This window comes from Panthera onca, chromosome A3, assembly GCF_046562875.1.
Source record: "Panthera onca isolate mPanOnc1 chromosome A3, mPanOnc1 haplotype 2, whole genome shotgun sequence".
NCBI classification, from domain to species: Eukaryota; Metazoa; Chordata; class Mammalia; order Carnivora; family Felidae; genus Panthera; species Panthera onca.
In genome coordinates this window covers 58,586,235-58,607,278 of record NC_138341.1, presented here as the reverse complement: position 1 = coordinate 58,607,278, position 21,044 = coordinate 58,586,235, and the positions used below count along the sequence as shown (strand labels likewise).

The window sequence follows — 21,044 nt, the reverse complement described above, 5'->3', positions numbered from 1 at the left end:
ATCTACTACCTTGACACAAAACTATCTTAACATTTTCAAAATGTTATTTTCAAAGCTATGACTGGCCTTTCATTGACTGGCATCCTCTACCGGAAAATTTAATTTTGTTTCTCCATCCAAATGTTTCTGTAAATATTAGTCCTTATGATTTGCTAAGACTAAAACAGCACAATGATAACATTACTAAACAGATCAGTCTAGAAGAAAAACTATTCATGTAACTAAATACATTCACACTTCTTCAGCTTTAAAATTTTTAAATTTCTAACATTATTTCCAATAGCTTATTTAAAGGACATACCGGAAGCTGTGAATGCCCTGAAGTTCCTGCTGTAGAACCTCTTGTGTTGTTGCTATTAAGTCCAATGCTCCAACAAATTCAGAAGTGGATAACAACACCTGTACTGTAGGCTGAGTTTGGTGTACAGTGGCCATTAACTTGAGTTTATTGTACACTTTAACACAATTATTTCTGGTAAGTGCCAGTCTTAAAATGTGTAGTGATCCTTCACACATTACTTTATCAATCTGTGCAATTTTATCTCGAAGCATTTTTACAGCCTGGGAAGTTTTCTTGAGGTAGTCCTGCAATTCGTGTTGAGAGGTCATAGCATGAAAAAATGCTTCTGAACGTAGAGAGATCTGGTGAGCAATGTTTACTTCCACAATATCCAGATAATGGCTCAGCTTAAGAGGGAAGAAAAAAAAAAATCATAAGAGTATTGTAAGTATACCTTCTTTGACTATCCACATACTTTCTGAAAATGATACAAGATTTCTATATGTATTTTAAATCCCACTGTGTGAGCTATTTGATTATGGAATTCTTGATATTGAGCATAACAGAACAGAAGGGAGACAAAAGGTAACAGCCCAAATATTAATAAATTTAAGACAAAAGAGTAGAAGAAGCTGATTTACCTTCTTCCTCTGCTCCTGCTATTACTGCCCTCCAAATGCCAACTACTTTCTAGAAAGTAAGAGTCATCTGAGATCATTATCTAGTTTTAGAAGTTCTAAGATCTGAGACAGAATGATCTCCTTAACCCCCACACCATCACACATCACTTATCTGACTAAAAGCTTATTATAGTTACTGTTTATTGACCTCCTCCTTCTATATACTGGGCACTGATATTTTATACACATAATTTTCTAGTTCTAACAATCTTAGAGTACAAGTATTATTTGTATTCTTATTTTTACAGATGAGGAAACTGAGGCTCAGAGACATTAAATAATTTGAATAAAGTCATGTGGTTAGTAAGTGGCAAAACTAAAATTTGAATCCAGACCTGACTCAAAAACTGAAGTTCTTTCTATTATACCACACTTCTGCAAAATACTAAAGAATTCATGATCCAGTCACAAATTATGGAAAGTAGTAGAATTCACTGGGACATTTTTTTCAAGGCTGCTTATCTTACATTTCAAAAATTATTCTTGGGGCACTTGGGTGGCTCAGTCAGTCGGGCGTCCGACTTCGGCTCAGGTCATAATCTCACAGTTCACAAGTTCAAGCCCCGCATCTGGCTCTGTGCTGACAGCTCAGAGCCTGGAGCCTGCTTTGGATTCTGTGTCTCCCTCTCTCTCTGCTCCTCCCCCGCTCATGCTCTGTCTCTCTCTCAGAAATAAATAAACATTAAAAATATTTTAAAAGATTATTCTTTTATCAATTTGTAAAACTCAGTTTATTGCCAATATATTTTCCTTTTAAAATATGCCTTAAATGGATTCACATTTTATTTGTAACACAACCAAGATTAATTCCTAGAGTAACATATATTTAAAAATATTTTCTAATTTCAAATATGGGCTTCTAACACTTGAGTTGTCTTTTCTTCCTTTCTAATTGCATATGCTTTTTTGGGCTACATTATCTTCTACTTCTCTCCCACTTTTTAACTTTTAGATTCTTCAACCTATAGCTCAAGCTCTAGGCATTCTCTCTCAACATCTCACGAGAATTCACAGTGCTAAAAGGTTAATGGGCTTTCAACATGTAGGACTCATAAAATTAGAAGAGATTATTTGGTCACCAAGATTGTTTCCTTAAAACCATGCAAGATCACACATATCTTCAACAAAGCTCCTTCAGTAATCTATCATAATATATAATAGGTTACAAACAAGAAAATTTTCCATAGTTTAAATCTCTTGAGTTTATACCCTTTTACTGTTGTTCTTTTCATCTTCAACACGTCTGTGCACTTATTTACCTAAAAAGCAATATGGGGACAAAGGTACTTGGGTACATCGCAAGCTAAAGTAGACTCAATTTTCAGAATAGTAAATGGAGAATGAGTAACTCCTTTAGGAGAGTGCTACTCAGAATTCGGTTTATATGCTGCTGCCAGTCTGTGAACTATTTAAGAGGTCCATGATAAAATAAGGAACTTTGCTGGAAAGTAAATCAACTATATCACTAAGTCTACTAAACTGTTTTTTCATAGAAAGACTTTCTTAATAAAGGAAGCACTGCAATGATTTACATTCTAGTGCAAACCACTAGGTTTTATCACAAACCAGCACTTTGGGTAGCATTACAATAAAATACAAATTATCTAACCCTGGCTGTAGCATTCCCTCTCTTAAAACATAGCAAGATATAAACAGCTGTTTGTCAATCGTAAAGTGAGTTTGAAAGCGTTCTCTTGGGATCCTTTCTTCCACTCCTTTTCTAAGACAAGAGTAGAATAAGATGAAGCCCAAATGTAAATATAATGATCTTAATTCTGCAACTTACCAAAAAATAAAATTCCATTACTTTAGTCACTTTATACATTTACCATGAGAAAATTCTTTCATTTGAATTTCAAAGATTTCTGCAAGTTATCAATATTCCTTTGATCTATTCTTTTCAACAGCATAATATTTTCATAATTCATTTCCTATTAAAATTCTATAAAGGGAACAATTTTTAGTCTTCCTAAAAGTATGTAGGAAGTATTAGTATTTAGGAAGAGATTTTCATTAGCTTTTGTTGTTTTTTAAGGTGACTAGTCTAGCAGGGCATATATTGGAATGTGAAAAAAAGCAGTCTTGAGAATGAGCCTGTGTCCATAAACCCATCTTTTTCATTGGATTTATGAATTTGTTCCTACTCAAGGAAAACCTTTATATGTGAAAATGTTGCCAAAGGAAAAATTACTTCATTTTTATTTTCAACTGTAAGAAAAAGAATACTCATGATTCTTTCCTTACATGTCTTCTCCTCTTCTCCCCAAACTAGTTTCCTCTTCAGTTACTGGACCTCATTTATTGAATAGTAGTCCTGAGACAAGTTTCCAGACTGCCAAGAGATGTCACTAACCTGAAACAAAATGCTTTCTTCTCAGTTTAAGAACCAGTTTTAGAAATGCTCTAAACTGAATGCTGAGAAAGAATAGGAATCAAAGACCTTTACTTCCTATTCAAGTTTTAAAAGATTCTTGATATAGGAGTTAAGATGTGTTTAAAATTCTACATTTTAAATGACTTTCAAGATGCTGATTTCTCCCTTAGAGAACACTGTAAAAATTTTTAAAAACTGCTGACTACTAATATGTAAAAGATCAGGCTTTGCAAAGCTAAAAATACTATATTTTTTAACTATACTTTTGCTTCAAAATAATCATCCTTACTATGTATAAATAAGGAAAAATAGCACCTTTGCAAAAGTTGATTTTCCATGCCTTAAATCATAAAGAATATAAAATTTGCCAATGTATTTTTGGAGATAAATGTAAAGCAATTAATTGTGTTGTCTAATATAACCTTCCAACCTAAATTCTAGCAACTGCTATTTTGGATAAGAAGCACTCAAACAATTAGTTTTTCCTTTTTCACCAGTACAACTTGTTTTCCATTGAATCAAATGTTTTTACTTTTATCAGTTAAAATTTGAAGGCAGTAACAATAAAAATGAAATTAAATTAGCCCTTACTAAATAACTAAATCTGAACTCACACAAAAGGTACTACTTAACTATAATAAAGTTTTCTACATGGGAAAAGTAAAAAAGAAATTACCTTTTCTTGTAGCAACTTTGAGGAAGCTGCATCACGATTTCCTTTTCCACCAGCAGTATTAAAATGAGACCATGGTAAAACTGAATTAAAAGTTAAGGAATCGTCCAAGGCAAAATCTGGTTTCATAAAAATCTATTAAAAAATGTATTTTCCTCGATTAGATAAACATTTCTTTTACATCCATTATCCCTTCAAACATCATAAGACCATTAATAATAAACTTGGATCTCAAGCATAAACAGAAAAGCAAGTGATATGCTGATTTACACAAGAATCTGTATAAACATGTATAGTTTCATCAAGTTTAAAATACTCATAAAAGACAGAAAAATGTTTTTTGTCTTTACCAATGGAGATAATCATTCCATTATTATGTGATCAAATTCACTAATATAGTCCCACTAAGCTTATACCAAAGGGAGACATCCTCTTTATCCAAAAATTTTTATATTATTTCCCCCATTGATAGTAGTTTTTAAAAAAACCCAAATGTCAATTTCTCTATATTTCTATTTTCTCCTGCTTAAAATGCTTTCAAAATTACTTTGTAGATTAGATATATACTGAATTTTAAAACCAAAACAAATTCAATTTTATGAAAAGACTACTCTTTTTCCTTTACATACTGCATTCATCTGGGCACTAAGTCCTACCCACTATATTTTCTAAATAATACTTGAATCCTCTCTCTCTTCTAAGTCTATAGCATTTCATCAGTGCAGCCCCTCATTACCTCTGGATTACAGACATGGCTATTTAATGATATGCTTCCTCAATCTATCCCCTATACTAATGTCAGATATACTTTTTAATGTTTATATATTTTTGAGAGAGGGAAAGAAAGAGAGAGGATCTGAAGCAGGCTCTGCGCTGTCAGCATAGAGCCTGACACAGGGCTCAAACTCACAAACCACTAGACCATGACCTGAGCAGAGGCTGGATGCTTAACCGACTGAGCCACCCAGGCATCCCATCAGATATACTTTTAAAATACAAGTATAACTGAATTAATTTCTCTGTTTTAATCTCTCAATGGATTCCCATGACCTCAGGACCAAACTTTTTAGAAAGGCATCAAAAGCCTTTTTTTTTTTTTTTAACCCCCTCAGTGATTTGTATCTTGCCACTCCCACTACTTAGAAGTTACATTGTAGTAATGCTCAACTATCTTCCATACCCTCGTGCTGTTATCTTTGTATGCACTTTCAGCCTAGAATGCTCTTTCCTATTTTCCTAGAGAATACAACCCAAACAAAAGGACAAATTTATCTCCGTGTGATTACTTACTCGATCTCTGAACACATTACCCCATCTTTGAACACAAGTACATATACCACATATATTTATGTATCTCATACTTTACAAAAATTATTTATTTAATATGTGTATTGCCCCCTGGAGACCATATGCTCCTGGATTTACAGCTAATTAATCTTTGTATCTCTACTACCTAGCATAAGGCTTGAAACACAGTTTAACTTAACTACTTACCTAATTAATTTCTATAATTTTATTTTTACTGATTGATTTTACCTATATCCAAAAACTAGTATAAAGGGATAGGGAAAATCTAACTAGGGACATGAGTGTATTTTCTAGTCCCGCTTTAGTATATTTTAAAGTACTTATTAATTCAATAAATATTTACTGATAATCCAACTCTTATGCTAGGCACTAAAGGGGAAACAAAGATAAATTATTACATAGGTCTTAATCTTAAGGATCTTCAGTCCACTAGATGTGATAAAATACACACATAAATATCTTATAAAAAGTGACAAATGCCTTAAAAAGGAAGGCACAGGTCTACATAAAATGCTATGGAAATTTAGCACAGGGGCCAATTATCTTCAGTTGGAAAGAAATGTATTTATATAAGGTTGCCATTTCAGCAAGAGAATGTAAAGAAAGGATCAGATATGAGGAGTTGAGGGAAAAGTCTTCCAGCTAAAGGAACAGTACAAGTAAAGCACAGAGCCAGCAAAAAAGTTTGGCTGAAATAAAGAATGTGTAAAGATTAGTAAGCAAAAGTTAAGAGAGTGATTATGATGGAAATGAATAATTAAGGGTCTTAAATGACAGAGTTTGAATTTTATTTTGTAGGAATCAAAGAACTGTAGAAATGACTGCCCTCTTCTTTTTGCTTCTGTCTTGTCTTTCTCTGTCTTCTCACCCTAGAGAGCAGTTATCACAGACCTCTTGGAGAATCTGATTAATGCAATGGACTCTTTCCCCCGGGGGAACAGGAGGACATCTACTACATACCTCTACAAAATTTTTCACACAAAGGAAAGATCTCCTAATAATGTGAAGGGGCAGTAAGATCAATAAAATTCTTTTTTAGAATGGAGAGACTTAATTATATTTGTAAGTTTCAGCAACGAAGAAGAAACTGATGATGTACAAGAGAGAAGAAAAATGATGCACAAAGTCCCAGAAGACGCAAAGTGGTTAAAGTGTGAGAAAGTCAAATGAAAGCTTCTTATAAGGCAAAATTAAAGATATTTAAGATTATAAAAAATTAAAGATATTAAAAAGCAGTATTCTCATTTATTAAAGCTTTGTTACCTTAGGTACTTGCTCCAGATCTGTCCTGGATTTATCTATGAAAAAGGGGAAAATATGATTTTTTAAACTTGTTTTCACTTCATTCCATAAAATACATTTTGACTAGATTCTGTACTATGCCACTATATAACCACTTAAATTCCCTCAACAAACATCTATCAGGTACTTCCTGTATGCCTAGTAGTAGACAAAACACTGAATAAATCTTAGGTTTCGAATAATTTTAATCAATTGCATGGTATCAATAAAACAACTAAATATATTTCAAGTCTTTTTTAAATGGACACAGAAAGCTTGTTGATATCTTATTAAGTTTTGGTGAAATTAAGTTTGGCATACAGTTAAAAAATGAATTCAATACTAATATAGGAATACTGTTTTTATTGTTCAAAATACCCACCATCCCATCCAGAACTTATGATCAAAGATTTTAACACCATATTAATTTTCTTCTTAGACATTTAGTTTGCATCAACAACAAACCTGCAAAGGAACCTACTTTACCTTCATCTCACCAACTAGATCTCAGAGGACATACCCTTTCAAAAGTAACCTTTCTGGGTTGGACTCCATGCCTTCCTGCCTCTTTCATGAGCTTGCTTCATCCTCAATTACCCTGCCTCTTTCTGTATCTTCAACCTGTTGCCTTCTAATAGCTCTTCCTGTCTGCATACAAACATGCTCAGCTCTCTCCCATTAAAACAAACAAATAAAGATAAAGCTAAAACCCAGGGCCTGGAGTAGGCTGAGGCAAGGGAGGACCTCCAGTACAAAATTTAAGAAAGCACATACTCTCAGGGTTATGCAAATGCCTCTCCCGCCTCATCTAGTGTTGACCATGCAAAAACATTCTTCCACTCTGTTCTAGATAGCCAATATCCTGTATCTCAAACCCTAAAGTCATATCCACATTGGTAGTCTCCATTTCTTTCTCTTGTACTCACTCCTTAACATATAGTATTGTGTTTTCTGTAACTATCACTTCAAGTCTGAATGTCCTCCTTAAGATCTCCTAAATTGCGAAATCCAAAGAAACTTCTCAGTGTGCAAACTGATCTATCATTACCAACAACTAACTGATGACCAAAACCTGTGCTTTGATCTCTAACTTATCTCTCAAATGCCTAAATTCCTTTCCATCTTCATTTTAACTGCTTTTGGGGCCACATGATTTCTCACTTGTATTACTTCAATAGCCTTTTACTATCTCTTTGTCTCCAATTTTACCATCTTCCTTAAATTTATCTTCTACAACTATTTTCACAGTGAAATGTATAATCATAAATCTGATCATGTCTGGTTAAAGATATTTTGTGGCTCTGTACTGCTTTTAGAAAAGAAAAATTCCTTAACATGGCATATAAGGCACTTCATATTAGGGCCAACTCCCCTGCCCACTTCTTCAGCCTCATATCTTGCTCCCAGAAGAGCCAATATACCCAACTCTTGTAGTTTCTTGAAGATGCTCTGTTCTCTCTTGACTCTACTGCTTTGCTTTTACTGTTCCCTCTTCCTAGAAGGCCTCTTCTCCACATAAATCTTTCTTAACACCTACTTTAAAACACAGGCAATCATCAACTCTAGGAAGTTTTCTAAGGCTTAACAAATCAGGAGCTCTATACAATCTTACCACACTGAACTTACTGCTTGATATACAGTATTGCAACCTTACTCAGGAGACTTTCAGCTTCTTGAGGACAAGTGTTCTTTCTTATTCAACTATTATTAAGCAACAAGCAAAGTACCAAGCACCCAGATGTTAAATAAATATTTGTTGAAGTGAAGGATAACACTATGAGACCCATGATTTTTCTTTCTCAAAAACTTTTGAAAAAGATTATGATCACAGGCTATAAAAATTTCACTGAAATAAAAGATCCCCAAATTAAGATTTTGTTTGTTGATATTTACACTGTGCTACAAATACCACATATTCATCTATATATTGTCTACAAATAGCACATATTCATACCATGAGTATGTAAGAGAGTCCTGTCAAAAGTATCTTTAGGAGGACAAATATTCTTGCATCTCTCATGAGTCTTCTCTTTCTATAAAAAGACAAATAACAAAATAAATGCTATGTAGCAATATGAAAGCATCAAAATATTTCACAATATACCAAATTAGTTGTACAAATTTTAATATGAAATCACTAACCTCTTGAACTTAAACAAGTATGCTTAATAAACCAAATATGAACTCTATGAACACCTATATGCTTATTTATACCCATCCCATTTTATATAATTATAGTAAAACCTCCATAAATTTGGAATGAAGTGGGGGTACAAATGAAAGATCCTTATTTACATAACAGAAATCAATTGAGAATACTTTTTAAAACAAGGTAGAAAATGTGAAAACATATATACCTAAGATAGAAAGATAGGTATCAGTTAACCCTTTCTGACTCAAAGGAAAAGAAACCTCACTGACTTTAGATTAGATGAGCACTAACAATTCTATCTTTTCAGAGACACCATAAATAGTGGAAGACACCCATAGGGAAGTGGAGTATGGTAAGGAAAAAATACTGAGCTGGTAGTGTTCAGAGCTCTGATAGCAACTGTGGCAGAAACTACAGGATTGTCTTCAAACATGGCTATACCATTCTGCAGTCCTACCCACAACGAATAAGAGTTCCTATTAGTCTATATTCTTGCCAGCATTTGGTGCTATCAGTGTTTCAATTTCTGATAGATTTCAGTTCTCATAGATTTCAATTTCAAATTCTGATAGATGTGTAGTGGCATCTCATTGTTATTTTAATTTGCAATTCCCTAATGACATATGAGCATCTTTTCATATGCTTATTTGACATCTATATGTATTCTTTTATGAGATGCCTGTTCAGATCTTTCACCCATTTTTTTTATTGTGGCAAAATATACATAAAACTTATCATTTAAATTTGATTATTAGTGATATTGACTATCTTTTCACATGCTTATTGGTCATTTGTAGAAATGTTCATTCAAGTCCTTTTCCCATTTTTCAGTTGGGTTGTTTCTTATTGAGTTTTAAGAGTTATTTGTACATTTTGGATAGCGATCCTTTATCATATATGTGTTTTGAAAATATTTTCTCCCAGTGTCTAGCTTGTATTCTTTCTTTTAATGGTCTTGCACAGATGGAAGTTTTAAATTTTAACTAAGTCCAACTTGTCAATTTTTTCTTTCATGGATTGTACTTTTGATGCCATTATCTAAAAAGTCATCACCAAACTCAAAGTCATGTATTTTTCTCCTATGTAATCTTCTAGTTTTACAGTTTTGCATTTTACATTTAGGTCTATGATCCATTTTGTGCTAATTTCTGTGAAAGGTGTGGGTAGTCTGTGTCTAGATTCTTTTTATTTATTTATTTATTTATTTAATAATTTTTTGCATGTGGATATCTAGGTGTTCCAGCACCATTTATTCAAAAGACTATGGAACTGCCTTTGCACCTCTATCAAAAATTAGTTGACTATATTTGTGTAGGTCTATTTCTGAGCTCTCTTCTGTTCCTTTGGTCTGTATATCTATTCTTTCACAAATACTACACTGTCTATATTACTATATCTTCACGGTAAGTCTTGAAGTCAATTAGTGTCAGTCTTCCAACTTGGTTCTTCAATACTTTGTTAGCTATTCTCTTTTCCCTTTCTTTATAAACTTTGGAATTTGTTTCTTGGTATCTACAAAATAAATTGCTGGAATTTTAACTGAGATTGCATTGAATCTATAGGCCAAGTTGGGAAGAACATTTTGACAATACTGAGTCTTCCTATCCACGTACATGGAATCTCTATTTAGATCTTCACTGATTCCTTTCATCAGTTTTGTAGTTATCCTCATATAGATCATATTCTGTTAGATTTATACCTAAGTATTTCATTTTCTTTGGTGCTAATGTAAATGGTGCTGTGCTAATTTCAAATTCTAATTGTCCATCAGTAGCATATAAGAAAGCAATTTACTTTTGTAATATTAACCTTGTATCCTGCAACTTCGGTATAATCGCTTATTAGTTCCAGGAGTTTCTTTACTGACTCTTTGGGATTTTCTACATAGACAATCATGATATCTGTGAATAAAGACAGTTTTATTTCTTCATTCCCAGTTTATATACCTTTTATTTCCTTTTCTTGTCTCATTGTGTAGTTAGAGTTTCCAGTATGATGTCAAAAGGAGTGGTGAGAACAGACATCCTTAGCTTGTTCCTGATCTTAAGTAGGAAAGCATCTAGTTTCTCACTATTAGTTGTAGGGTTTTTATAGATACTATCAAGTTGAATTTGTTTCCCTTGGGGCACCTAGGTGGCTCAGTCAGTTAAGCGTCTGACTAGCTCAGGCCATGATCTCACAGTTGATGAGTTTGAACCCCACGTCAGGCTCTGTGCTGACAGCTCAAAGCCTGGAGCCTGCTTTGGATTCTGTGTCTCCCTCTCTCCCTGCTCTCCCCTGCTTGTGCTCTGTCTCTCTCTCAAAAATAAACATTAAAAAAATTAAAAAAATAAATAAAAAGTTCCCCTATATTCCCAGTTTGCTGCATTTTTATCATGAATGGGTATTGAGTTTTATCAAATGTTTTCTCTATATCTATTGATATGAACATACGACTTTTCTTCTTCAGCCTGTTAATTTATGGATTACACTAATTGCTTTTTGAATACTGGATCAACCTTACATATGTGGAATAAATCCCACTTAGTTATGGTATAGAATTCTTTTTATACGTTGTTGGGTTTGATTTTCCAATATTTTGTTAAGGACTTTTGCAACTATGTTCATGAGAGACAGTGGTCTGTAGTTTTCCTTTTTCATAATGTTTTTGTCTAATTTCAATATTAGGTTAATGCTGCATAAATAAGTTAGAAAGTATCCCCTTTGCTTCCATTTCCTGGAATAGATCATAAAGAACTGGTAATAACTTCTTGCTTTAATGGTTGGTACAATTCACCAGTGAACTCATCTGGCCCTGGCGTTTTCTATTTTGAAAAATTATTATTGATTCAATTTCTTTAATAAGTATAGATTTATTCAGACAGAATTTGTGGGCATACAGTTTGTTCATAATATTATTTTACTATCTTTTTAATGTCCATGAGATCATTAGTGATATGACCTCTTTCATTTCTAGTACTAATAATTTATGTCTTTTTTTTTTAATTAACTTGGCCAGACAATTATCAAGTTTATTGATCTTCTCAAAGAAACAGCTTTCAGTTTTATTGATTCTGTTGATTTCCATTTTTCAATTTCACTGATTTCTGGTCTAATTTTTATTATTTCTTTTCTTCTCTTGTTTTATTGTAAGATACTTGACACATGAGGTCATTAGTTTCAGGTACAAACACAGTGATTCACCTTCTGCTAACTTTGAATATCATTTGTTCTTTTTGTCTCCTGTGGTAAAAGCTTAGATTATTAATTTTAGATTTTTTTCTTCACTAATATACGCATTCAAAACTATTAAATTTCCCTCTAAGCAATGCTTTCACTAACCCACACATTTTGATACATTTCTATCAACTTTTCCTTAAGCTCACTGATTCTTTTCTCTGACGTTTCAAGTCTAGTGATGAATCCATCAAAGGCATTCTTCATGTCTGCTGTTTTCTATTTCTAGAATTTCCTTTTGATTCTTATTGTTTGCATCTCTCTGCTTACATTACCCATCTATTCTTACATGTTATCTACCTTTTCCATTAAGGTCTTAGTATATTAACCATAGTTGTTTTAAATTCCCAGTCTGAGAATTCCAACATTGTTGCCATCTGAGTCTCATTCTAGTACTTGCTCTTTAAACTGTGGGGTTTTCTTCTTCTTATCTTTAGTATATACTATAATTCTCTGTTGAATGCCAGATATGATGTACTGGATAAAAGGAACTGAGGTAAACAGGCATTTTGTGTGAGATTTCTGTTTATCTGGCTAGGAATGAGGCTGTATTTACTGTTTGCTGTAGCTGCAGATGTTAGAGGCTAAAATTTCCTCTGGTGTCCTTGTTTTTGTCTCCCTTGCTGTCTTTTTTGTTGTTGTTGTTTAATGTTTATTTATTTACTTTGAGACAGAGAGAGAGCAAATGGGGGAGGAGCAGAGAGAGAATCCCAAACAGGTTCTGTGCTGTCAGCACAGAGCTTGACACGGGGCTCGAACTCACAAATCATGAGATCATGACCTGAGAGACCTGGACACTTAACAACCTGAGCCACCCAGGTGCCCCTCCCTTGCTGCCTTTACAGATTTCTTAAATATTAAGTCTGAGACATTATTAAGACAATATTAAGTCTTTTAGTTGTATTCCCTTATTATACAGGTGCCCTATTGATATGGTGGGAAGATGTGGGAGGAAGGGAAGCATTCCAGAGTTCTGTGATTAGGCCTTTTGTCTTTTAGTGAGTTTGCGCCCCTGGGCTGTTACCTTCAAAAAGCCTCTAAGTTGTTGATTTTCAGTTTTTTCAGATTTTTTCTTGTGAGAACAGGAGTAGAAGCTTCCAAGCTCCTTCTAAGCTGAACCAGAAGTATTTTTAACTTTTTAAGAAATGGCTAAACTGTTTTCCAAAAGGGTTTGTACCACTCTAAATTCCCACCAACAGTATGTGAGAGTTACTCCACCAGGGCTGGCAATAGGGTGAGGCAAGCAAGGAGCCTAGGGTACAATATTTAAAGAGGTACCTACTCTTAGATTCTCATGCCCCTTCATATTTTACATCTCAGGAACCTTGCCAGCCTCATCCTAATACTCACCCTATCCTTCATATCTTCACGAAAATATGAAAGAATATGTGTAGACATGGTATTGTTTTTTCTTTAAATATTTGGTAGAAATCAACAGTGAAGCCATGAGCGCTTGAGTTTGCTTCTTGAAAAGGTATTTAACATCAATTTCTTTAATAAGTATAAGGCTATTCAGGTTATCTATTTCTTCTTGAGTGAGATTTGGTCATTTGTGTCATTCAACAAATATGTCAGTTACTCTAACTTGTTAAGTTTATTGGCATAAAATTGTTCAAATTAGTCTTGTAACCACTGTAGAATCTGTAGTGATGTCATCACTCTCATTCTTGTTATTGGTGATTATGTTTTTTCTTCCTGGATCAGCATTGCTTATAGGTCTGCCAATTTTTAAGTTTTTTTTTTTTTTTAACGTTTATTCATTTTTGAGAGACAGAGAGAGACAGAGTGTGAGCAGGGGAGGGGCAGAGAGAGGGAGACACAGAATTTGAAACAGGCTCCAGGCTCTGAGCTGTCAGCCCAGAGCCTGACGCAGGGCTCGAACTCACGAACTGCGAGATCCTGACCTGAGCTGAAGTCGGACACTAAACCGACTGAGCCACCCAGGCACCCAGGTCTGCCAATTTTATCGATCTCAAAGAATCAGCTTAGGGTTTCACTGATTTTTCTCTACTGTTTCTCTACTTTCTAGTTCACTGATTTTGACTTTGATGTTTCTTTCTTCTGCTTATTTTGGTTTAAATTTGTTCTTGTGGTAGCTTTTTAAGGTGGAAGTTGAGGTCACTAATTTGAGACTATTCTTCTTGTCTAATATATGCATCTACTGCTATAAATTGTTCCCTAAGTACCACCAGAGTAGCATGCCACAAATTTGATATGTTGTGTTTTTATTTCCACTCAGTTCAAACAACAGCTGCCTTTGGAACAACGTAGGGGTTAGGGACACCAATGTCCAATAATCAAAAATCCAAGTATAACTTTTAACTCTCCAAACACTTAACTACCAACTACTGTGGACCAGAAGCCTTAACAGTAACAAAAAGTCAATTAACACATATTTTGTATATTACACATTACATATTATTTCTTAAAATAATCTAGAAAAAAAATGTTATTAAGAAAATCATAAGGAAGGGGTGCCTGAGTGGCTCAGTCAGTTGGGCATCCAATTTTGGCTCAGGTCATGATCTTGTGGTTCCTGAGTTTGAGCCCTGGGTCGGGCTCTGTGCTGGCAGCTCGGAGCCTAGAGTCTGCTTTGGATTCTGTGTCTCCCTCTTTCTCTGTCCCTCCCCTGGCTCATGCTGTCTCTGTCTCTCTCTCTCTCTCTCTCTCAAAGATAAACATAAAAAAAAAAAAAAAGTTTGTTTTTAAAAAAAGAAAATCATAAGGAAAATACATTTACAGTACTGTGACTGTACTTATCAAAAAAATCTGCATATAAGTGGATCTGCATGGTTCAAACCAAGTTGTTCAAGAATCAATGGTTCTAATTTCCTTTTCCTCTTCGACCCACATTTTTATTTAGAAGTGTTAATTTTGGTTTCCAAGTATTTGTGGATTTTCCACACACTTTTCTGTCAATAATTTCTAATTTAATTCTATTGTGGTCAAAGAATATACTTTGTATGACTTGAAGACTTTTAAATGTATTAATATTTGTTTTATGGTTCAGATTATGTTGATAAATGTTCCAGGAACACTTCAGAAGAAAATGTATTCTTCTGTGTTGGGTGGAATGTTGTTTCAATGTGTTCTTTCAAAGTCAATTCAGGTTGATTGACAGTGCTGTCATTGAGCACTTGTTATTGAGAGACAAGTATTAAAATCCCCAACCAGAACTGTGAATTCATCCATTTCCCCCAGAAAAACCAGAATTGTGAATTCATCCATTTCCCCCATAAAATTCCTACTTTTTGTTTCATATATTTTGAAGCTCTGTTTTTACAGACTAAATGTTTAGAAATATATCCTCTTGATTAACTTAACACTTTTATCATTATAAAATAATCGCTACCCCTAGGATAGTCTTTGCTTGGAAATCTGCTTTGGTTGGTATTAATATAGCCATTCCAGCTTTCTTTTGACTGGTGTTAGCATGGTATATCTTTTTCCATCGTTTTACTTTTCAAATGTTCTGTGTCTCTGTATTTAAAGTACACTTCTTATAGGCAGCATACAGTTGGGTCTCGCTTTTTCATCCAATCTCACAACCTCTGACTTGTAATCAGGGTGCTTAAACATTTACATTTAATATGATTATTGACAGGGTTAGGTTTAGGTCTATCATCTTGAAGTTTTTCTTTTTTCTCATCCATTCTTTGCTCCCTTTTTACCCTTTTTCTGCCTTTGTTTGGATTGAGAATTTTTTTCATTTCATGTTATCTCTTCTGTTGGCTTATTAGCTATAATACTTTGTTTTGTTATTTTAGTGGTTGCTTAAGGGTTTATTGTTCATAATCCTTGTTAGAAATGTAAACTTTTTAATGGAGAGAAATAGTGTGTTTTGGTCTGTGTTGTATCCCTAGTGTTTAGAACAGTGCCTGGCACATGGAAGGCATTCAATAAATATTTGATCAATAAATGGATAAATAGAGAAGCCAAATGGTAGGTTATAAGGCATGAGATTACAAACCATCAAAAAGAAGGCATATTAAAGCTCATCCACTTAACAACATCCAGACAGCTATGATTGTTGAAAACAACACAGAAACTTGGGGCACCTGGGTGGCTCAGTTGATTAAGCATCAGACTCTTGTCTCAGCCCAGGTCTTGATCTCAGGGTCATGAGTTCAAGCCCCATGTTGCACTCCACACTAGGTAGGCATGGAGCCTACTTTAAAAAAAAAAAGAGGAACACAAAAACTCTAGACACCATATGTGAATATACATTATATAAAAGTAAATAATATTTACAGGTGCTGTACAAAAATAGTAGGTAGTACTAAAAATTAACCAGATACTGTATAGTACTAATGCCAATAATGTAATCATATTTAGCCTATTTCCAAATCATAAAAAGAACAAAGTAATCAAGTGAAATGAAGTCAGCTAAATGCAAATTAGGCTTGCTAATGAAAAAAGTATAAAAAAGGATATTATAAAAATATAAATATCCCCTCTTCTACATGTAATATAAAACGTGATCACTATAGTTAATAACACTGTATTGCATATTTGAAAGTTCCTAGGAAAGATTTTTAAAATCCTCATCACGAAAAAAAAAAAAATTTGTAACTATGTATGGTGACAGAGGTTAACTAGACTTATGGTGACCATTTTGCAATATATATAAATATCAAATCATTATGTTGTACACTTGAAACTATTATAATGTTATATGGCAATTATATTTCAGTAAAGAAAGAAGTTTTAATATCCCCTGTTCCATTTTAAAAGTGAGTTTCTTAAAAGACTAAAATGGTAACCAAAATTATATTGAAAATACTCACTAAAAATGAATAACAAGCCATCTCAAACTTAGGACCACTCGCTCAGAACTGAATGTAGAGCAATATATTATGTCTAAAGGTATCAAGACTATCTGCCAGAGCTAGCATGCTCTATTAAATTCTTTGTGGTAAATAAGAAACAAAGAAACAGTTCTATTCTGCTCATTTCTTAAACTTCACAAATCATCTGGGTTTTACTGGCCTAACAGAACAATTTTCTCCTTGGGAGGCAGGGTGGGTTGCATGTTGAATCTTAGCACTATTAGAAAAGTATAAATGTGAAAAATCACTCCAGTAAGAGAAATATATTTACATATATCTAAGCAAAGAATTAAATACAACCCAGGACAGTAGAATGAATATAGACAGAAAAGAATACTGTAAGCTCATCAAAGATTATTGGTCAAAAATCTATAATAAATCAAACTAAAGATCTTTCTATCCCTTTCGACCTGACTTCAAGATTAGATATTACCTGAGAGATTTCCTGTTGATACACTGTAAAATGTTCCTTGCTGATCTGTGGGAGGTAGAATGAAGGTATGACTTCAGTGTCCACAAAGTCCAATCCCCATGTTTTTGTGAAGAAGTCAGATTCTCTTTTTGCTAATCTAGGATCATTTAATGCTGCTGGGAGGTTTACTTTGGAATGATATATAGTCCATCTATGTTGATCTGTAACTAGAGATGGGGTAACACATAAACTATTTGAATCACCTGCAAAAAGTAAACAAGAAAACTCTGTAAACTAAGTTCTACATTTGAAAGTACATCCTAGAAAAATAAAAATTGCTTAGTTTCTGCTCTATGCCAAGGCACCAAAATCTCTCTTTTATAACAAACGTTTTAACGAAAATCAATCTGATTAAATAACCTTCAGCTTTCAGCATCAATTGCCAAGGGAAGGAAAAGCATGTAAAAGATAAAGAATACGCAAAATTTGAGAGTTGTATTTGCATCGTGGGGTGGATCATAAAGAAAGTCTTTCATTAGTTCCTTTCCTTAATGTACAATTTCTCTTTTTTCAACATCAAAACTCTTCTACCTTTTTATTATATATATTCTATCCTTTAATAATCCATATTTTTCACAGGTTTACCTCTTTTCTGTTGTATTATGGCAGACACACCTGGTTCTAATATCCTTTGTTTGGCTTATGATTAGATGCCAGAAATGCTGCTGTGGCATTAATCATAGAGGAAACAAAAATATATATATAGTCAATTCTTGTTATTCATGGTAGTTTTGTTCTATAAAGTCATGGTAACAATTAGCAAATACTGAACCACTATTCCTAGGGGAAATACAGGGGTAGGTACCTCCAAGCCTCTGGTCACAAAATTTTCATCAACCAATCAATAAATAATCTTATTCTGTTTCTGTTTAAAGACACCTTATTTAATATATATTGTTCATTCATTAACACTGAACTCATGGCTCACACCACTGTAATTCATACCTGAATGAATTTTCTTCATTAGTGCATACATTGCAGTCTTTTTGTGCTTAGAAACACTAGAAAGCACTTCAGCCCTACATCTGGTAACCATTTTTAAACAGCAAAAGCACCAATAAAAAGCTCAAAAATGCAAAAAATGTGGCACTGTTTAGACCACAAAAAAAGATACTTGTTTATAGCATGAGAGCTAAAACAAGAAGGCAAAGTGTTGCCTTGTTCAACCTTAGGTAGGTACATGTGCATCAGGCAATTCAAATTTTTCATTCCTCTGCAAATGGCTGCAAATAATGACAAAAGTACCACAAGTATTGATTTTAGGGTTACAAATAAATTTCAGGGATCAGGCAAACTTACAAACACAGAATCCACAAATAATAAGAATTGACTATACTATGTTTAACTAAAAAGCTTCAAATCTCTAGCTTCCATTTTCAAAACTTTTTTTTTCCATTTATGCAAGTAATTTCTTCTATGGAAATGCATGAAAAGAACTATATTCCAATTTTCCAATCAACTTCCAAATTATCTATCTCTTTAGTTTTAACACTATAAAATTTATTCTTTTAAGTATAGCTGACCTTTGAACAATGGAAGGATTAGGGGTACAGACCACTCCCCTCCCCATGTAGTCAAAAATCCACATCTAACTTCAACTCTGCCAAACTTTACTAATAGCCTACTGTTGACTGGAAGCCCTACAGATAACATAAATAGTCAATTAACATATTCTGTATGTTATATATATTATATACTACATCCTTACAAATAAAGTAAGCTAGAGGAAAGAAAATATTACTAAGAAATCCATAAGGAGAAAATATAGTTATAGTACTGTACTGTATTTATAAAAAAAAAAAAAAAAAAGCTACATATAAGTGGACTCATGTAGTTCAAACCCCATGTTGTTCAAGGGTCAACTGTATACAGAATCTGACTACTCATTTAAAGAGAATACAAACCCTCAGTAAAAATCTTCAAACCAACAAACAGAAAAAGGCCTTACCTGTGGGCTCCTTGGGACATACATCTGGCAGTGACTGCACAGGTCGAATGTGTTTTGTTGGATCTACCTCTTTTTTAAAGAAAACATCTCTGCTGCTTCCTTGAGGCACTGGTGAAGAACTGTGGCTTGAAGCCATTGCATAAAATCACCACTCAACTGAAAATAAGTAACAAGTAATAATCAAGATACTTAACACAAATCAAAATTCATCTGTAAGTATTATGCATGTCTCACACTTTCTCTGAAAAGGATACATTATCCAAAACTCCCTCAAGGTATAAGTATACAATTTGAATACTATTAACTGTGTCACTCATAATTAGTTACTAAGAAAGTTATTTGTCCTTGTTTGAAAAGTATTCTCCCGGAAGTGAAATATCTTCAGTCTTTTATCCAAAGTGCAAAATAGATACCAAAGCTGTAACCAATTATATATTAAAGATGAAAACATCCATTCATTCAGCAAGCATACAGTAATTACGCATTATAAGCAAATGGGTTTTTGAAGTCTGACTGCAGAAATTCTTCACTTACCAGCAGTATAACCTCAAGGAAATTTACTTAACCTTTGTGTACCTTACCTCATTTGTAAAAATGGACATGAAAAGAGCTCCCATTTCACAAACATTTTGTAAGAGTAAAAGGAATGGATATATATATAAAGCATATAAAGCATATAAAACAACGTTCGTCTCAAAAGTTAGTGTTTATAAATGTTAGTTACCGTCATAATTATTACGACTAAGTGACAACCGTTATCAATTATAAAAGAAGTATTACTCTCCAAGGTGTCTGCAATTACATTAAGTAATGACAACAATCAAAACACTAAGTAAAACACAGGTTAACCTATGTCTACATTGTTCACTAGGTCCTAAAAGAATTTGTGGGGCAAGACAACATAACATAGGCTACAGTTTCAGGTAAAACTTTACAAATGAAGCAGTACATAACCTGGATACTGAAGAACATGTATTATTTTATTACTGGAGAGTAGATAATCTTATAGTTCAGAGTATACATATCAAATAACAGGTATTCAATAAACATTTTTCAATGAAGGAATAAATAAATGAACATAAACAGAAGTTTACAGCTGAAAGGGAACTTAGAGAGATCATCTAGTCTAAGTTCCCTCATACTGGAGATAAGTATAGCAAGGCTCAGAAAGACTAGGGGGTTTACAAAGACACATGGGTTTTAACAAATAAAAAAAAAAAAAAAAAGCCTACTCAGGAAATCTGGTGAATATACCAAGGGTAAGAAATAAAGAGCAGAGACAAAGCTGAGAATGGTGACAAAAAATTAATCTACTCTAACTCTCCCCTAGTTTAGTGGAAAGCTAAAACTGACATTTCCCAAACTTCTTTGGGTTTTTTTTTTTATTTTTAATTAGTTTTCTTTATTTTTGAGAGACAGAGAGAGACAAAGCGTGTGGGGGGGAGGGGCAGAGAGAGAGGGAGACACAGAATTGGAAGCAGGCTCCAGGCTCTGAGCTGTCAGCACAGACAGAGCCCGATGCAGGGCCCGAACTCACGAACCATGAGATCATGACCTGAGCCAAAGTTGGACGTTCAACTGACTGAGCCACCCAGGCGCCCCCCAGACTTCTTTGATTATCTGTCACAGTCCTCCTAATGCAAAAGAAACAAATCCAATTACACCACTAAGACCGTAAGAAACAAACTGTTAAGAAAAAGCACAAAGATAAATAACTTCCTTAGGGTCCCTGAACAGAAAGCAAACAATAACATGAACAAAGGTTAAGGGACATGGAATAATCATAAGACTATGTGGAAACTGACATGGCTAGAGTAAAACACTTGTATTG

General features: G+C 33.8%; 1 protein-coding gene across 16 annotated transcripts in view; it reads right to left on the bottom strand.

Moving 5' to 3' along the window:
• VPS54 (VPS54 subunit of GARP complex) overlaps positions 1-21,044 on the bottom strand; it is a 195,152-nt gene that overhangs the window by 100,726 nt on the left and 73,382 nt on the right. For 15 of the 16 annotated variants that reach the window (XR_013554660.2, XM_078444560.2, XM_078444555.2 and 12 more), the window contains 6 exons: positions 19,214-19,369; positions 17,227-17,468; positions 8,551-8,629; positions 6,579-6,613; positions 4,011-4,142; positions 302-687 (listed from right to left, as the gene is read on the bottom strand). Coding sequence is in view for 15 of the 16 variants with exons in the window: in XM_078444560.2 (XP_078300686.1) it covers positions 302-687; positions 4,011-4,142; positions 6,579-6,613; positions 8,551-8,629; positions 17,227-17,468; positions 19,214-19,349 (1,010 nt within the window). In the remaining variant the exon portion in view is untranslated. The remainder of the gene's footprint in view (positions 1-301; positions 688-4,010; positions 4,143-6,578; positions 6,614-8,550; positions 8,630-17,226; positions 17,469-19,213; positions 19,370-21,044) is intronic. The other variant, XM_078444559.2, reaches the window with a different exon arrangement.